Below are 19,270 nucleotides of genomic sequence, written 5' to 3'. Positions count from 1 at the left end.
AAAATAAGAACACTTACCTATCGTCTTTCAGCAGATAATGTGGAGGAGAAGAGAGGCCAGCAGTATAAAAGTCAAAAGCTTTTTACAGCACCCTCTTTGAAAAACATGTAGTGACGATGTCATTACAGTATAAATATATATTTTAATTACAATTGTACCACAATGTGCTTTCGGCCAGAAAGTCAACTACTAATTTTAATATATGCCCGATGCACATGTAGGATACATATTTAAAACTTTTTTACTCAAAGCAACGCAGCCCTCCAGTGGATGTAAAAGCTTAAGAAGATCACAAGAGGGCAGTATTACACCAGATTTTATCCAGTGGTGCAAGGACAGGGATGTACAGCACTAAAACAATTGACTGACAAGTTTTTAGAGTGTGTCAATAAACAAAAAAAATGCAGAAGTGAATACTAAACTGAAGTGTATACTCTGGATCTAATAAAATGTAGGTCCAAAATGTCAGAAGTGAAATGTAGCTCCAACACATTCTACAATGAAATGCTCCAAAATAACATTTTTAAAATGGTGAGTTATGTTATATATTTTTAAAAGGCAAAACTATTTATTAAATGTTGGATGTAAGGAGTTACTGCAATACATTTCTTATGACACCTGTAACCAATGTAAAGAGTTCAGTGTACAAGAATATATTGGCATCTGCAATGGTTTTAGTATTTGTTTTGTTTATTACATTGTGAATTGAACTTAGAAGCACAATCCATAACATAATTCATGTAATGTGATGTGAAGCTGACAGATCAGATGAGCATGGTTAACCACATTTCACAATAAATTTCACATACATTCAACAAAAATACAAGGGTCCTGAAAGACCTAGAGACCGAATCGTGGGGGTGTTGTTTCTTTAACTGATATTGTTGAATTCATAGCTTGTAATGGACTTTTTGTAGTTCGCTATGTATTGTAATACTGTGTCTGTTTTGTATTTGTTGCATTTATATTTTTGAGTGTATTTAGCACCCTTTAACATAGCTCCTACATTTGTTTCTCGTATTTTTCACATTTTTACATAATAACTTATTATCGTGAATACATTTCACCCTTTAGTGACCATAAAGGAGATGCAGCTGACTGCATTTCGGATCAATGTCATGCTGAGAAAATGTCAGCTTATTATCCCAATGACAACGATAAACCTACTCATGAACAATATAATATACAGAGTAAATATAAAAAATTAAGGAACTTTTTTTTCATCATTGTATTTTAGAATGAAAGTTCAATCTTGACTTTAAAAATAAAAGTTAACACAACAATGTCACTGTGAACAGCTAATAAATGAGCCATGTGAGAGAATGCTATGTCAGTACTAGGATGTCATTTATATAAAGGGAGAATATAGAAAACTTGTGTTCGTACCAGATCAAACTGCATGGATTTCTAATGTTTCTGCAGGTCATTAATACTTGCTGTTTTACAGTTTGCATGTTACAAACAAACACTGAGTACTGAGTGACAACAGTTCACACAGTTCAATGCATGTGAGCACATGAGTAAAATAGCAACTACACTATAAGCTTTCTCAGATGAATTCAAACATGTTTTACAATGCAAACCATAAAGATTAATTGGCTCTTAGATAACTGCAGGTGTCCTTCAATAGGTCACTAGAGCAGAGACTATTTTTCAAAAACAAGACATTCTATCTTCTTATCTCCTTGACAGTCTGCCATACCTCATATAATTCCTGCTAAGTACAAAACCATGTAAAAATTGTCATCCCTTGGTTTGACAGTATTCACATTTCTAGTAAGTAATGTTGCTCTACTTTTCTTTAAGGCCGGTTCTGTTTGTAATGAATAGAAAAAACTACTAATACAGTTATACTTCAAAAAAGTATACAGATTAAAATATGTAACAGACTTTTTAAGGAGGTGTGATTATGTTTATTGAGATCAGTATAAAAGTATTAAATGGTAAATATTTGGAGAGTGTGTAGGATTTAATGACTTCTTGTTTTGTGGTTACACATTTAAAATCCCCTGGAATTGTCATACTGCACCAGTCGCACAACAATTCATATAGGCAGTTAACCTGAGTATTAAATGTGTCACTTGTTAAACCACATGAAATTTGCATGTCAAGGCATTGTGTTGTACACTTTCTCAGGATAGTGTTTCTATAGAGTGCAATTTGAGAAGCATCCATTATCTCTGAGAAAAATACATTGCGGTATGCAAGCAGAGTAAAAAATAAACAGTACAGAGTATACATGGAGTAAGCAGTCCAGAATAACACCCTCTTTCATTCATTCCTTACTCCCATAACAGACACTAAATAGTTTACATAGTAGTGAGGAGTAAACTGAGACCTAGAGCTGTAGTGTCACTTTTGTGCATGTATAAAATCAGTCTTGTAGAATTGTTAGCAGCTTGGATACTTTTTTGAGGACAGTACACAACACAGGCCATAAATAAGCAAATAGATTAAAAGTAACTCTGTACCAAAGTGTAATCCACAAATAAAGGCAATTGGGACAAATATTTGAGTTTATCAAACATCACATGTTTGATAAACTCAAATGTTAGTCCAATGTCTAACCAAGTGGAGTGTTACCATAAACAAGAACACCAAAGTACACACGTCCAAATAAGTTTATAAACCCCAGTAAGGTTAGCCACTTATTAAATTTGAGAAACTACGGACTATTCATGATGAGTTACTAATAAAGTTACCCATGATATAGCACTTTTCCCTGAATGCTTACTTATTCTTTCTCTGTTCTGTCTGTCTCTTTATTTTTGCTTTCAAAGTACATTATTACCATAGAGCATTAATACTTCATCTTGCATACTTATCTCCAATTCAGACACACCTATATGTCTGAATAAAACATATTATTTCATTTGGTGAGTGTCTCTGAATTGAGCAGCACTCTGAAACCACACCTTCTCCACCTGTTCCTTCCCAAGCTCCCAGAGTTGAGGGAGAATGTGGACGCCCTTCTTGGATGAGATCATTAGATACTCTGCATTTTCTGGATGCAGAGTCACAGAGTAACGAGCTAAAACCAAAGACTGGCAGAAGCGGGACAGCACCAGCACATAGAGACAATCCTTTTCTGCCTCATTGAGGGGAAGGACACTTTCCCAGCCTGCGATGATAGGTCCACCCACTTCTATGGGTTTAGGGTGTTCCATCATCATATACATGATACTGATAGATAGCTCATGGATGTAATAGCCACTGTTCATGTCCCCAAAGTCTAGGATACCAGAGATCCTATAGCTGTCACTCTCATCACGTTGCACAAGCACATTAAGGTCATTGAAGTCCCCATGGTTAATGCCTTAAAAAAGAAAGAAAGAAAATGCTGTTGATTATGGGAACCAAAATACATGATCCTCATGTATTCAGTGACAGATCAAGTTTCTGCAGACAGGGTACAAGAAGCCTCAGTGGTGGCGAAGGAGGTGAGTAGAGGAGTGTTTGTCCTGTAATGTTTGTAACTTGTTGAAGTTTCAATCTGGAGGAGAATCTAATGAGTAATTATCATACTCACACTTGCGGAAACTGGAGCGTTGGGGGACCACAGAGGTCTTGTACTGATGAATGACAGACTTAACAACCTCCTGAAGAGGATCTCCATCTAGTACATTCATGTATGTTTCCAGAAGGGGAACGTATGACAGACTCCATATGAAATTCTCTCTTTGCAGCATGCTAAGATTAGGGTGTTCCAACTGGGAAAAAAAAAAAAAACAGAGAAGCACAAAAAGACATTAGTAAAAAGAAGATGAAATAACTTTTTTTTAGATTGTTTTGTTTATTTACAGATGTACAGTTTCTTTATTTGATACATTGTCTTATATAGATGTTTGCATAATAAATTCAAACATAGGTGACAACAAAGTAGCAGTAAAAGTAAAGCCCAGTGGTAGTAGATATTAACACTTATGACAATTTCTTCTTCAATAATTTTAGAGTTTTATCTTGAAACAAAATTGCTCATAATTCAGCACTGTGTTGTCAAAACAATTCAGGAATTTTAAAAACGGCAAAAACAAATTATCTAAAATATTCACAGGGATGTCAACTGTATACCTTTTGTAGGATTGTGTCCATTCTGGCTGCCATCTTGCCGGTTTCATACAGTAACTGTGGTGTTAAAGGAGCCTTGGAAATAGTGATTCCAGGCAAATAAGTCAACAGCCGGACCAAATAAGTCTGACAGCCATAGCCACAATCTGTCAAAGGTAAAGACAAAATTAGCATTACAGCCATTAACGTTGCTTTTGGTCTTCATAAAGAACAACCTGTATGTTGTCCTTTCCTTGAGGGGACACTTATCTTTACTAGAAAGTGTGAATGTTTGACCTTGAGACAAGACATCCACTGGTCAATGGTTAACCAAACATGTGATAAATTGAAGCTGCCAGTAACCTCAATGAATGAATGCTTGTGTGGCCAGCATTACACAAACAGGCAGCAATGAATTTCACTACAGTGCTGTATAGAAGTGTAGGAGGAATGCATCAAATAAAAACCAAATAGCAGTACTTTTGTTATTATGTAAAATATGAAGATGATTCTTTACAATGTGATTATTCCAATATATATAATTCCAATGCACCAGTAAGTGCTTAATTGCATGCATGCAGTATTCCTTGGAAGACACACCACTACAGTATGTGTGCTGCTGTCTTGAAAGACTCTTTGGATAAATAATGAACAGCATGAGAATAGTCAAAATGAGTGGGATTAAAACCTCATTCATAGTCATAGAAAAAAGACTTATGGATAGTTACTTGCAGTATACAAATGGAGGTGGAGGTACTACAAGTAGAAGAAAAGATTCATGGGTGAACATGACAGCCAAAGTGCTATAAAGCATTTGGACATCAGTCAAGACAGAATAAATTTAACATAAATATATATAACTGAAAATCACTGACTACAAGGCTGCAGGGGGGAAGAAAGTGTACAGTGTGCTCTAACCCAGAGGTTAATAGTTAACACTTTCTGGTGGAGTGGGTAATAATATTTATCTGAAGGAGATCACATAGAATAGATTACTAGATTATGTGTGTGTGATCCCGTAGAAAGTAGCTTGGGTACGTTTTTGCAGTTTTTCCCACTTTCCCAAAGTCATAAACTAATGAAACCTCAGGACAGACCTTTTTTGTCTATTTGGTCTGAAGTTATGTCAGACTGCAATATTAGGCTATCTTGGCTTAATTGTTAAATGCCTATGGGATGAAATATCTTTTCAGATAAATTAGAGGACCTCCTCTTCTGTGTGTTAGGTGACATTAATCATTACGTATGAACTACACGTCTGGTCTCTTACCTATTTCTTCCATGCTGATAGGCTGTCCTGCAGTGTTGGGAATAGCTTTTTGGGCAGGAAGTCCATTCTGGTCCAGAAAGTCCATGGCATAGGTCTGCACCTCGATCAGGGTGGGGTTCTTACTGTCCTCTGAGTTCATTATTTTAAGGACGTACTCGCCACCTTCAACAGCCGCCACATAGAAGTTCTGGTCATCGTAGCTTGGCAGTGAGTGCATTTCTGATGCCGTCAGGCTGAAGAGCCTCTTCACCATCTCAGCCACCTGAGACTGGTTGAGGTTGGGCTTGGCATGCTTCACTGACATTCCTGCTGAATGAAAACAACATGGTGTCTAAATAGAAAACATTTACAAAATATACAAAATAATTAGAAATTTTACTGCAAAAACATGTATTACAGCAGACTACATGCCTCTTTAGAAATCAGGTTAAATGTTTTTTGTATTTTTATTGTATTTTTTTCATAACTATTATTATTGTGTAACATTGCTGTAATTGTTCCAACCAGGGTGTTTTAAAGGTCACTTATATACCCTTCTTGAGCTTAAGTGCTTAGTAAACTTGTGTTTTCTAAATGCTGCATGTGATTTCAAATTCATGAAGACATTTCTTTGCAGTTTTTCTTCATCTCTTATTAAAAGACTGCGGTCAGGCCAGCCGTCTCTCGTTTTCCCGTGGTCACGTCAGCCGCTAACAGCCGCAAATCTGTTAGCTTTCATGTTTGCACTTGGTTCAGAATCAGTGTAGTAGATTTACACCTGCTGTATGAGACACACCTCTTTTTATAGAATGTTAACACTTGTCATATTTTTTGTGAATTTTTAATATATTTCATAATGTACATATGAGCATTGTAGCAGTGCAGGATCATACTTGTTTTATGAGACAAACTGTTTTATCATTAAATTTTAACCATTCTTCATATTTTCTAAATACACGTTTAATACATTTAACACCACGTCTTATTTTGAAAATTAGTGTCCACACGCTGCAGTAAGCTAGAGCTGACCTTCACAGTTTGCCATAAAGTCGGTAATAAGGGCGCACTTGAAAATATTGGCGCAGCTGGCAGTATTAAGAGACTAAGTTAAGTGAATCAAGAGTGAACAGAATAAATTAATACATAAATAAGTACTAATTTGTCGTATTTACTTACTCACCTAGATGGTTAATTGTTTGTTGCTGTGTTTGTTTGCTATGTTGCTTTGATAAAACATAAAATAAAAGATGACAATGTTATTACGGCTGGGGAAGCCTGGGGTATATTTCCACAGAACATACAAGAAGGTGTTGCTTTTAGTTCACTATTATGCGATTTTGTATCACTTATTTACACTCTTTAGAAGAGTTTAAATACTGCGACTAACCGATGTTCTTTTGCGCTATCTCCTTCATAAATAATTAAAATCGTAAAATAGTATTTTCCCCCTGCGTTTGTTTGCGGTATTTAAGCGAATTGCTTCACTTTCCGAACAACTGGTGCTTTGTGCGCGGTCCTGGGAGGGGGGGTGCATTTCACGGATTGCAGGGTGGCTTAATACAGCACAACACCAGCATAGTGAAAATCACGGAGCGTAACAACACGCGAGACTTAACAGCATAAAAGGTTTTAATCTGTCGGTATTTCTGTGCAGACACAGTCACTGAAGACGGTGTCTTTGATAAATAACGTGACAGTGTGAGTGTTAAACATACTGAGTCTCAAGGTTTCTGCACTTTAAGTCCACGTCTGTAGTTTTTAATAGTGTGTGACGTTTTTGAATCAAACGCGCGTGCACGACATAACGGTACACACGCTAACGATACAAGAAATTAAATAGTGACAGACAACATTATTCACTCGTCAGCAGACCTACCTCAGGCGGGTGTGTGGAAGCACTGGGGAATAACATGTAACACGTTTCGGAGTGAGTCCTCTGCAGAGATCCTACCACTGAACTCTGTTCAATAACCTGACCCACATCCGGTGGAAACTCACGACAGCAGTGAATAATGTAGGTTTGGGCAGGAATATAGTGCCTGTTTTAGCTTCTGTTATTTATTTTAATTATTCAGCTATTTTAACAAAATGTTTTTCTTTGCTTTTTAATTAATTAATTTATTTTATTTTATTTATCACGTGAGGAAAAAGTTAACTTCCGGTTTCTAGACACAGGGTTAAATTAAACTTGTTGTTGTTGTTGTTTTCTTCGAATACGTTTCTATCAAAGTGATTCAGAAAACTGTCAAAGAATAATAATAACATAATAGTCTTGTAGTGTGTTTCTGAAAAACAAACAACATATTTAATTAACATTTTTTTAAGGAACTCTTCTGAAGTTTTGGTTTTTTTTGAAGATTCTGTCAGGACCCTAACATGAAAACACATTCATGGTACCAAAATGGTATACAGAACACACTTACATAGAACCCTATGTAGAGGATGAAAATGAAACGAAAGGCGGAAAAAAATGTTGAACACCAAACCACATCTCATCCCAGATGCCTTCAAAATCTATCGATCTATTATAGAATACTTTTATCAGTGTGCAAGATTTTGAACAAACCCTTTATCCCCATGCAGTGATTCTTACCAGCCTGAATATGAGTATGTGGGGTTCTTTTGCTGGGCCTCCCTGTACCCTTCAGTGCTGGTAAAGCTATCGTACAGAGATGATGTACCATATGTTCACACTAATATTCATGAAAAATGTAATTATGTGTAATATCTTGGAGGTAGATCGTTATCATTCTTCATTATAATTTTGCATTGATAATTACAAAGGACAGTGAAGCAAATTGTATTACATGTTTCTCTGATAACTAACTGTGATTCTCATCTTGCATATTGTCGTGGAAATTCAACTGGTGTGAGACTGAAATTAAGACTTGAGAATTAACTGTCTTTGAATATTTTTATTCTTTGCAAAGAAGGTCACTTAGACAAACAGAGTGCCTGGCAGCCTGCAGTGTGAAAAGACAAAGAATTACATAGAAAATGCTTTTTTGCTGTCTACATCGTCGTCATTTGACCCATATAGTACAGCTGTTTAAGAAAACAAGACATCATTTAAACAGCAGGCCATGCACGCTGACCTACAAATGCATACAAAACAGATTAAGTAGTGCTTTATTCTCTCTCCTTTAAAGGCAAATTAACAAGATAGAAGAAACATGCGTTGGCACACACAGGTAAGCTTAAGTGTAGCATTTCCACTCAAATATGTTTCACAGCTTTTTAACTGCAGCTTTATAGTTTCTTTCTTAGAAGCTTCTCCATCTGTTGTGCATCATTTAAAACAGACTGCAAGTTACAGTCCATTTTGTTACATTTGCCCACAGTCCTCCTCAAATAGTACTCTCTACATTCACTATCCCTTCAAAGGAAAACCTATAATGCAGCTGCAAAATGCCTCATTATGTCCATTATGTTTCTGACTTTGGCTGTTTGCCATTTGATGCTGAAGCAAATCTTTTATCAGTGTATTTTGACCCCATGTAGTAGTTACTTGTGAAAAATGTGAATCGGTGCAGGGTTAAATAAAGGCAACTGTACTTTGATCAGGAAATAATTGTTTTAAGGAAAGTATTTCTTGCTTTGGTACTAAATGACAGTCTTTCTTTTCCTTGAATCAACAGACAGAAGGCTTCTGAAAGCTTATCACCCACTTAGTATCCTTGTGTGAGCATGTTTACTTATGGTCAGCAGCATATTACAAGATGGATTATCCATTTATTTGTGATCCTTTGGCAGAATGAGCACATTGTTTATTTGTGTGTGAGTGGTTGTGGGGGGTGTATGTATCTTGTGAGCTTAATGAGGATGCTTTTCAACTTGGGCAGATGTGTGGATCTGTCTGTGTGTGTTTATGCATTAATGTCAAGCGCATTTCAGTGATTTTCATTTTCTTATCACAGCTCCCACATGGCCTGTGCATCTGGAGCCTGAAAGTTTAGTGGTCATGAAGGCATCAGCAGTCATCTTAGGCCACCTGTCACAAAGCATACCCACAATACTGACAGTGGAGGCAAAGGAGAAATGTCATCTGGTCAACCAATACTGGAGCTGATTTATACAGCCTTCCTGGCAGCCACTATCATAGCTAGTATCTTCAGTTTGTTATGCCTCCTTCCTCTTTACCCACCGAGTGGATCTTTAATTCATGTGTTAACCCTGTCCGTAATATGCACCTGGTCATATCCATGCAGCATCTGAACTCAAATGCCCAAAGCAGAAATCAATAAACATGGCTATAAAGCAATGACATGAATTGTAGATTTTGAGCACTTAATTCACATCCTGCCTCGAATATTCTATGAAAAAATATTTAGTTTTTAGCTACAGATGGAAACAGCTGACGTTACAGGCCAAAATCATGCAATTGTTAAGACTGTCAAAGACATGATGGCCATGATGGCCAAAAATAACTAAGTATTTAATCTATGGTCTCACAGTTATAATTGTAGCTCCAATAAACATCTACACCTGTGGATTCGACACAGCAATACAACAGTAAATACACATTTATTATGGTAGAAGTTGAAAAAAGACATATCCTGCTCAAATGTCCAAATCAATTGGCCGCTGACTGTAACTGATATTCAGTACAAATGTGTGACCAGCAGATCTGGATGATCTTGACTTCAGAGCAGAGCATCAACATGCAGCATGTGCCCTTCCAGTCAAGACAAAGACAAAGCTAATGAAAACGTGTACTGATCTTGTATCATGTCTAACTGTAATCCTAAAATATTGGATATGGACTACAGATACTCTAGTTTAAGGTAGGGTTAGTCAATAAATGTCTGTGTGTCTGTATGTTTTTCATCCACAACAAAGGCCAAAATGTTGCCTGACACAGACCAGGTAAGATTTGTTTTTAGCCAAGCAGTTATTCACTTGCTCCGGCCATTTAGGAGAAATGAGGAGTCAGTACTTCTTATAAAATAGAGCAAAGTCAAAGGCCAATCACTATAAAGATCCATTTCCAGCCACGCTTGATTAAATTTACACTTCACTGGCATATTTAACAAGCTCATTGCAGCGGAAAAAAAAAAGAAAAAGAAAAACCTGAGCGATTTCCGAATCTGAGCCATTTAATTATAATGACCTGATGGTCAAAAATGTGTGAAAATATAAGGCAGCATTATATGGTTCATTTGAATTTCAACAAACTCTTAAAAGCTCCTACTGGCTTATACCAGTACTTGTTTTTTTTTAATACTGCTATAACAGGTGAAATAACAAAACAAAACCAAACACAATCATATCGCCTGTGTATCAGATGATATGGCTCATAAGTGCAGCAAAAAACATGACCGGGCCCTATTTTTAGGAGCTTCTGATGTTTCTCATTAAAATTGTGAGTAAAAATTGATAAATTGTTATGTGAGAATTTTTTTGAAGTGACTAAAAACATGATTCATTACCAAAAAGTGAAAATCATATTAGCAAATTATTATTTTATTTCACCAGGTTTCAGATTTTAAAGGACAATACAAACCAATCAAGAGTAACCAACAGAATTACATTCTATATCCGTTATACATGTAACTCACCACAAGAGCAATAGCCTATTGACCTGGTTGGGTTTGGACAAAACCCATTTGGCTCAAAGCAAATGGAGTGTGGCAAGATAGAACGAACATTGTTTGATGGATGATGATAGTAACACACTGCTGCTCGTCACATCATGGGTTACAAGAAATTATGTTATAGCCCTACGTACGTGTTTGACGATATATAGAGAGAGAAAGAAAGAGAGAGAGAGAAAAATTGTAAAGGTTTTCTTTCACTGTTTGCTGACCTTCTACTTTGATATCCATCAGGCAGAACATTTGCAGTATTACTGTGGCACAGCCCTTGATGGCACTGTAATAGTTGTGCCCTGGGAAAGAGCTGCATAGCAGGTATTTCATTCTCACTCATTGTAGAGTATTAATTTAAATCATGCTGTTGATGTGCAGTAGCACAACATGACTTGTTTTCAAAATGACTAGATTCTTTGAACAAGTATCTTGCCTTTACATGCAGCTGTAGCTGATGCACATTAGAGAAAGCCATGTGTTTATTCTGAATTATCCCTGTGGCAATAAAAATGAGAAGAGTACTGCAGGATGTGTCACATGTAAGGTTGTTATGCATTGTTGAGGGAATTGGAAAGCCTGGACACACACTCAGGGACTGCGTGCATGGAACAGATATATGCACATCTTTTAAAAAGTCAAGGTTGTCATGTTGTCGAGCTCAATCATCCATTCTAGCATCCCCAACAGAATCAATGAGACACTATGAATAACTTGTTTTTAGAGATACAATGTATTATTTATGTTCATTTAGTGTTTAAATTAATTATTTAAAAATCCATGATGAATTCTATTTTCTAAAGCAGAGATGCTTTATATAATGTACTACATTTATTTGGAAAGCAAGATATTAAGACTTGACGGCAGATGCAGTCATTCGCTGTATTTACTGAAAACTGCACTTAAATGAAGCTGCATTATGTTGCTTGAAGACATCAAAATAAGCTGTAGTGTATTTCAGTTTAAAGGCTACAAATCTCATAATAAAAGGTCAACCTTTACCACTAAGAATCGCAACAGAGTAAAAGCAAGAACTTGGAAATCGATATATTGTCTCAGTCTTAAATGTAGCTTATTTATCAAGCATTTGGAGTATGAGCAAACACCTTTATTTCTCCTGCATAAGCACAGCTTTCTACATGCATTCATTCATAACATTCGTTTGAGGTACAGGAGATATTGAGAGCTGGGCAGCATCATTATTTTCAAAGGTGTAACTGATTTGTAGTTGTTGAGTGACTGCAATGCACCTATAATGTGAAATGATTTACTGTCATTCTCTTATTCCAACTATCAAATATCATACCATTAATGGATTTCAAATAAAGTGTGTAGAAAAGGATGTTAGCTGCATGCGTCATCAGGGCTTAAATGTGTCAGTGGGAAACATATCAAAGTGTCATAATTTTAAGTACTTCTCAGATCTTGTAGCAACAGGCTGAAAATATTAATTACTGTTTGATTTTTACTTTTACAACCATTAAAACCTGACAGTGGAAGGCAATACAAGCCCAGCAGACTTCAGGGTGTCAAATCAATTCAAATTAGGAATGACAAGGAGAACTAAACGATATGGTAGAAATGGATTATAATATGCCTGACTATGTTTTCATTAGTGTAGAATCTTGTTTTTGTTACCTTAGAATGAGGCTTTTATATCTACAGGTCCTTTTCCACATAGCCCACCATGTTGAACCACCATACATACCTATTACAGCACACCAGAACATACAAACTAAACACTGGCTCTATGTAGGTCCTTTCACATTTCACATGTTTACTGCAGTTACTCCTCCACGCTAGGAAGGAAAGGGCAAGAGGGTTGAAATCAGCAACTACATTAGTAGATACCACTAAATCCTACACACTGCTCCTTTAATGTCAATGTCATCAAATCATGCTCCCTTTATTTTCAGCAGGTAAAAAAATAGTCTTTAATGTCCACTATCCACATGAGAAGCTTAACTGAATGTCTACATGAAATAAAAAGACCCATTCAACATTGATATCCATCTAGATAGCTCATCATCAACCCTGACTAAATTAGACAGCTAGATTAGCTACTTTCTTGTGTGTAATAAGAGTTCTAGGCTAGTCATTAAAGGTACAATAGATCATATATTCTAGCCTTGAAACTGCCGCATACATCTTATGATTGCATGTTTGAACAATGAGGATTGTCAGATTGTACATTGAAATATGTCTATATAAGTAAGTACAGTGTCATCATGATATAGTAATGGAAGAACAGACAAGTGAGACACAATCTAAAAGTATTTTTGAAGACGTTTTTCCTATATCTACCACAGAGCCAATTACATTTGCCTTTAGCCTCACTATTGATGTCGAGATTTTCTTGCCTTTACCTCTCTGCAACCTAGTAGCAAATTTGGATGAGATAAATTCTTTTCCCACAAGATATATTTAGAAATACCTTTTGTTGTTTCTCAGGTTGATTTGATTTTCTAATTCATGTGTTGTAGAGAGCAAAGTAGTCAAACAGAATAACACATAAAAAGCCTGTCAAGGTTAGATCAGGAGTTTCAGTTGTGGCTCTGCAGGATTCCATTAAATGTCAGGTAGCTGCTTGAAATAAAGAAAACAATTAATTAATTTCTAGGGTGCAGAAGTCACCGCTTCTGAAGGACGACAAAGAGGAGGTATGACAGCATCCTGGATGTTACATTAGTCATGCAATGATTTTGAACCCAACTGTGATACTGTAGAAGAGAGCCTGTGTTGGTAGTAGGTCAGAGGGTTGCTATTTATTAGCACTAATGTTAGTTGGGAACAGTCATTTGGCTGTAACTCAGATGTTTATGTATAAAAAACTGCTGAAATGGAAAACACTATAAAACAATGATGGAAGACAGCAGCTCAAATAATTACTCATCATATATACCATATAGTCTATTAATAAATGTAGCCCTGCACTTTTGGGAACAAAAGGTTTTGCTCTTTAGGTTTACGTTTATCTATCATCTTATTGCATGCAACATGATCTATATCAATGATTGAAATGTGACTAAAAATACAAGAGCTCAAGGCTATTGACATGGATGACTCTACATGTTTTATCTATGGATAGATTGTAATCCCTTTTCATTTCCATGCTTGTATGCTATAAATCCAGGTGTCCACAATTTCTAAATGGTTATGGAAGGTTAGGGTTATTGGGATATTGGTGTCCAAGGTACTCTGGTAAGAAATATAAAAATCCTTTAATAAATCAGCAATAAACCATTTTAATAAAGACTTTTTATATTTATTAACAGGGTGCCTCGAATTTCTTTAGGACTGCCTGCAGTACCTTGGAATTCCATTAACATTAAGCTGGACAGTCATTGTTTGTATCCTTTGTATTACTTATTACTACTGGCCCTGTCCTTAAAAAGCATCTGACTTTTTACTTTAATATTAACAACTCTATTGTTCTTGATACGGTGCAGCACTCCCTATTTATGAATGAATTTGTAGTGCATTGCTTATACCCTTCATTAAGATGTGGAGTCCTAGATGAGAGCACCCCAGAGGCCTTCAATATTCTGAAGGTACAAAATATACTCTTCCTCACCTTTAACATGCAAACATACTTAATGTGACCACTAGTCAACATAGGCTGCAACCAAAACATACATTTTTAGGATTAATACTTTAAAGCTGCACTAATAAATATTTTCTAGTATTAACAATGGCTCAAATGACGTGATGTGTAATGTGACTAGGTTCCCTGTTAGTGATGAAGCCAAAAAATAATTACTCAGTTTTGCAGCCTCCTGCAACTCTCCAGAGCAATTTAGTGCCAGCTCATTTTCTCACCACTCTCAGTAACATTATTTTCAGGGAGCTGTTTCAGTGAACGGCTGTCATAATCCCATTGTAGACTTTCCACTCAGCACCAAATGGCTGACAAAGTCACTGATAATATGTCACAGTTGGGTTTACAGCATTCTATGCTTCTCTAAAGGGCAAAAAATGAATCTATAACAGCAGCTTCAAATCTAGAATATAATCGTTGTTATAGAAAGGAAAACCTGATCCTGGCAAATAACCTCCCATGTACACAACAGGTCCTCTCAGGGAAAAAGAGAAAAAAAGGTCAAAATTAAAATTCATTGTGGCTGTAGCCTCCATCTGCCATCCTGCTTATATTTATGATATGGCCTTTAGTCTGTCCAGTCATCATCATAATGTGCCTTCCCGTTGCTTATGACTTGGGAAAATGTCCCATGAGCATCATGTGTCTGGTTTGACAGCTGTGAAACAGACCCTGCTGACAGTCAGTATTATTACTCCATATGAATATCCTCCAGTATAATGACTACAGATCATGCCATTGTAAACAATTTAAACCATGGTTTACAGAGTCTTTTCAGTGGTGTCACATTATTTAACTGAAGACATGGCAGAAGAAGACTGCAGCCTAGTCAACACATATGTAAAATACAGACACTCATTTTGGAGTGTTATTAACACAAATGGGAAAAGGTAAAAAAGTTTCCTATTGCCAAAAAAAGTGATTGGAATGAGGGGAGGAGTGTGGAGGAGTGGGGCTGTGTGAGCAGTATTGTTGACAGGCAGACAGGGGAGCAGGAAAACTGGAATGCAAGTAAATATCCTGAGGCACAAAGAAAAGCAAATTAGTTCACAGAAAATTTAATAAACAGGATCACAAGAGCAAAGTTTAAGTTTGGCCTGAAGCATAACTTTACCCATATTGGTGTTGCTGTCAGCACATTCTAGTCTGGAGACAATGTTGTCTGTTTAAGTTAAAGAAACGTCAACGGCAAGCTGTTATGTCTAGGAAGGCAACATTCAGTTCCTTCGACCCTGGCCACCACAGTATTAAGATATGCTGGTACCTACTGTTCTCAAACAAAGCTAAACAACTACAGCTGCCGAGGACCTCAAGGCCCACGCATGACCGTGTGTAACCTATGGATAGAAAATTCAGTTGAAAAGCCAGAGAAGATAAACTTGTCTTGTCTTGTCTTGTCCGTCTCCAGGCAACTTACTCTGCTTGTCTGGTTGCTTCCTGTACAAGGAATGTGTCCAGGACTTTCTACTGGGGAACCCAGCTGCACCTTCCCAGTCCACCAAGTACAGGCCAGATGGTGATCTCCAGTTATGCAGTGGGTGGATGGAGAGACTTTAAACATGGGATGAATCTTCATATGAGGGGGTAGCTGAAGCCTGATGAGAAAAACTGGAGTGGGATACAACAGGAGATAAAGTGATGTTCCAACTTTTTAAATAAATCCACTCTGTATCCAAAATCATCCTGCTCCTGCACACACCTTCTCATGCTCTGCTCACATAGTGCACACCTAGATTACAGGTAAAACACTAGTATGTACAGTATGACTAACCCTAACCCCTAACTACTAAGATGTCTTTTTTTATGTGGATTTATGTCTGAGCATTGATTTTAGCTTTCATGTTCAACATCATTTTCAGCCCTCCACACTGTCCACATCATGCCTATTAAACACCATGTTTCATAATTTCCTCTTGCTGTGCCACTATTTGTTCAGTCTCTATTTATGAGAATGTTTTCCTTTTCAGTGGGGATATTAGTGCCTAGTCACTATAATGGGGCTGATAAATTGTCTGTCAAGTGAAATGTTCCCTTGCGGGACTTATTCCCAGGAATCAAATCAACCATTTCATAAGAAATCCTTTGAGGCAAAGACATTTTAACCTTAGTAAATAGGTTGAGTGGTACTTTCTTTTTCTATCCACATTGGACCTATGATATTTCCTAAGGCTCTTATCTAAAAGTGATTTTCATGAAATTCACAGGCATGCATACAGCATGTGTTCATTTATGGGTTGTTTATCAAAACATCATGCAGAATTAGTCTAATATAGTTGTTTTCCTAGCTGAAATAACATATTGTGAATCATTACAATAGTCTGAAACCATAAATTAACAACTAATAACCTTTAACCTTTAACTAATAGTAACAACAAAATAACAAAAGAACAAAATACATACTAATAAATACACAAATATAAAAGAGATCAGATGATCAATGCTTTGCTAAAGCTAATTTCAGAAAATCATGTAGATGATTCTTGGACGGGAGATTCTTGTGTGACTTGTGCTCCTGTAAAGACAAGTATTGCTCATTTCAGTAACTGCTGATTAGTATTACAGACAATCCCTTCATCATTACATCAAGCAACCCTCTCTCAGCCGTAACACTGCATCCATAAAATGCAACACACCCTTTGATAAAAATTCTTATGGTTTCCTGTTGCCACAGTTACTAGGTAGCTAATTATTTTATTGATTTTTATTCATTTCGATTATCATAAGGTTGTGACTACAATTACAATTTAATGCAGGGCTTATTATGCACAAACATTACTTTAAATAATGCAACAACTATGTATTTGAATCATGATTTGTTAGGTATCAATAAGTATACAAGTCTGCAGTTAATCAGAAAGACAAAAAACTGACCAGTCACAGCATTGCACATTTTCTCTTCTGTAATTACAACTAACTAAGAATTACTACCTCATTGAGTGTGCCTGAAAGAGCACACTATACGTTATCCATCATGCTTATTATTCTTACGCCCATTTTTTTTGGCTCGCTTCTCCTCCCAGAGTTTTTGTCGCACACACAAACGGGTATCAAAGCGACCGGAATCGTGTACTATGACTTTTCTAAGAGTTTCGGCAAACGGTTTTGCCAAAAATCGCCAAAAGCGACACCAAAAAATGAATGGGTGTGTATTGTGAGAATTTTCGAGACCTAGAGTGAGTGATGTCATCGCTAGAGTGGAGAGGAAACGAGAGGTGAAAAAATAAAAAGTTTTCGACTATCGTGGCCTCAAATGCCATAGTACAGACATGATTACACCCTCAAAACGTAGGAAAATTTGAGGCTGTCGCAGTGATAACACTGTTGAAGCTGTCACATTTATAGTTTTGGCCTTATACACAAAGATTCGGCAGCAACTCCCTTACATAGCCTCATAGAGTGCCATGTTATTTCGAGAAGAGAACTTTCCAGAAGGAGCAGGGAGCACCTGTACTTTCTCTCACTCCCAAGGCCAAAGTTTATACAATTTGCGCCTGAAAATGAACACGGAAATGGTCCACGAGACAAGGATTCTTGCGGTCATTTGGGATTTTGGTTCGGCACACCTTATGTCATGTTCAGCCACCTCTTCGAGGGACTTCATTTGAAGCTTTGGTGTGTGATCACAAGGACAGGGAGAGGGAGTGAGCGTGCGTGCGCACTTGTGACTAATTATTCAGACACTCACACATATAAGACAAAAGGCTTTCAAATTAAGAGTCCCTTCAAAATAAAAGACTTTGTAAAACTCTCTCATTAACAGACACAAGACCACACAAGCACGCGCACACACACATGGACACACACACACAGACAAGACAGAAGCCTTTCAAAATAAGAGAATTATTATTATATATGAATTATTTAGTTTAAACGATTTGCATGAATCACATACAAACAGTTAATACACATGATACACATCAATGTTAAAGACAGAACAGATCAGCAGATCAGGATACCTTGAAATACTTCAGTTGTTGAATAATTAAACATATTGTTTGTGCATTAAGTTGGGCATGAAATACTGTTAATTCTTGTAAATTTCTGATATTTCATGAAGTACAACATGAATTAACTCATGATAACCCATGTACCCTTACTATGAGGTCTTACACTGGAGTCTAGATTTCTGACATGTGACATGTTAATGAACCTGCTTCATGCTACTTTATAGAGACATGGCAGACACATCAGTTGTTGAGATTGGCCTTACAACCTCTGACATTCAGGCATCTCAGCCAGCCAATATGTGAAAAGATGTGAGAAATAATGGATTTCACAGAAAGAACAAGCTGTCAAGCTGTCATCGCCATAACTGAACCCACACTGATACCACCAGCTCAGCATGTCACGCTCTTAGTGCTGTACTATGAGTGACTTTGAATTTTTAAATGTTTTCAGTTTGCCAGAGGTTTGGTAGAAGATGGATATATAAAATGGGATCCCTTACACACTGAAGTAATCATGTTTTTAAGTGGTATTATTCATTATTATTAGTTGCAAAGACTAGATCCCTTTTCAGTTTTCTTGATCAAAACCACTTCAAATCAACAAGAAGAAATAAAAATGTTTCCTGAAAAGGCAAATGGAGATAAAATTTTACATCAAATTTGGGTACGCGAAACAGGCAAAAACTATTCTAATGATGTGCATTACATAGTAGGGATGAGCGAGTACAGCATTATCTGTATCTGTATCTGTTAACCGTATGAATTATCTGTATCCGTAGGAGCAGGACCTAACCCGGAAGTGGGATTGTCTTGAAATGGGCGGGGCTTTGATCAGCATGTTATT

At 36.8% G+C, this 19,270-nt stretch overlaps 1 protein-coding gene and 1 long non-coding RNA gene across 3 annotated transcripts; one reads left to right on the top strand and one right to left on the bottom strand.

Moving 5' to 3' along the window:
• Positions 1 to 668: 668 nt before the first annotated feature.
• hykk.2 (hydroxylysine kinase, tandem duplicate 2) lies at positions 669 to 7,292 on the bottom strand. Of its 2 annotated transcripts, none has more exons than XM_010741975.3 (5): positions 7,173 to 7,292; positions 5,318 to 5,623; positions 4,072 to 4,214; positions 3,530 to 3,710; positions 669 to 3,316 (listed from the first exon to the last, which is right to left on the bottom strand). In XM_010741975.3, exons 2-5 carry the CDS (start codon positions 5,619 to 5,621, stop codon positions 2,865 to 2,867), a joined length of 1,080 nt encoding a protein of 359 aa, XP_010740277.3. In that variant the 5' UTR covers positions 5,622 to 5,623; positions 7,173 to 7,292; the 3' UTR covers positions 669 to 2,864. The 2 variants fall into 2 exon arrangements, with proteins under 2 accessions (XP_010740277.3, XP_019108632.2); XM_019253087.2 differs by having other exon boundaries at positions 5,318 to 5,626; positions 7,173 to 7,273.
• Positions 7,202 to 9,838, top strand: LOC113747940 (uncharacterized). Its single transcript, XR_003464007.1, has 3 exons — positions 7,202 to 7,310; positions 8,446 to 8,487; positions 9,214 to 9,838. It is a non-coding gene; the product is annotated as an uncharacterized LOC113747940 (long non-coding RNA).
• The last annotated feature ends 9,432 nt before the right edge of the window (positions 9,839 to 19,270 follow it).

The sequence above is a fragment of the Larimichthys crocea genome, chromosome XVII, assembly GCF_000972845.2.
Source record: "Larimichthys crocea isolate SSNF chromosome XVII, L_crocea_2.0, whole genome shotgun sequence".
In the NCBI taxonomy this organism is placed as follows: Eukaryota; Metazoa; Chordata; class Actinopteri; family Sciaenidae; genus Larimichthys; species Larimichthys crocea.
The sequence above is the reverse complement of the archived record's forward strand: the minus strand, read 5'-3'. Positions and strand labels throughout refer to the sequence as shown.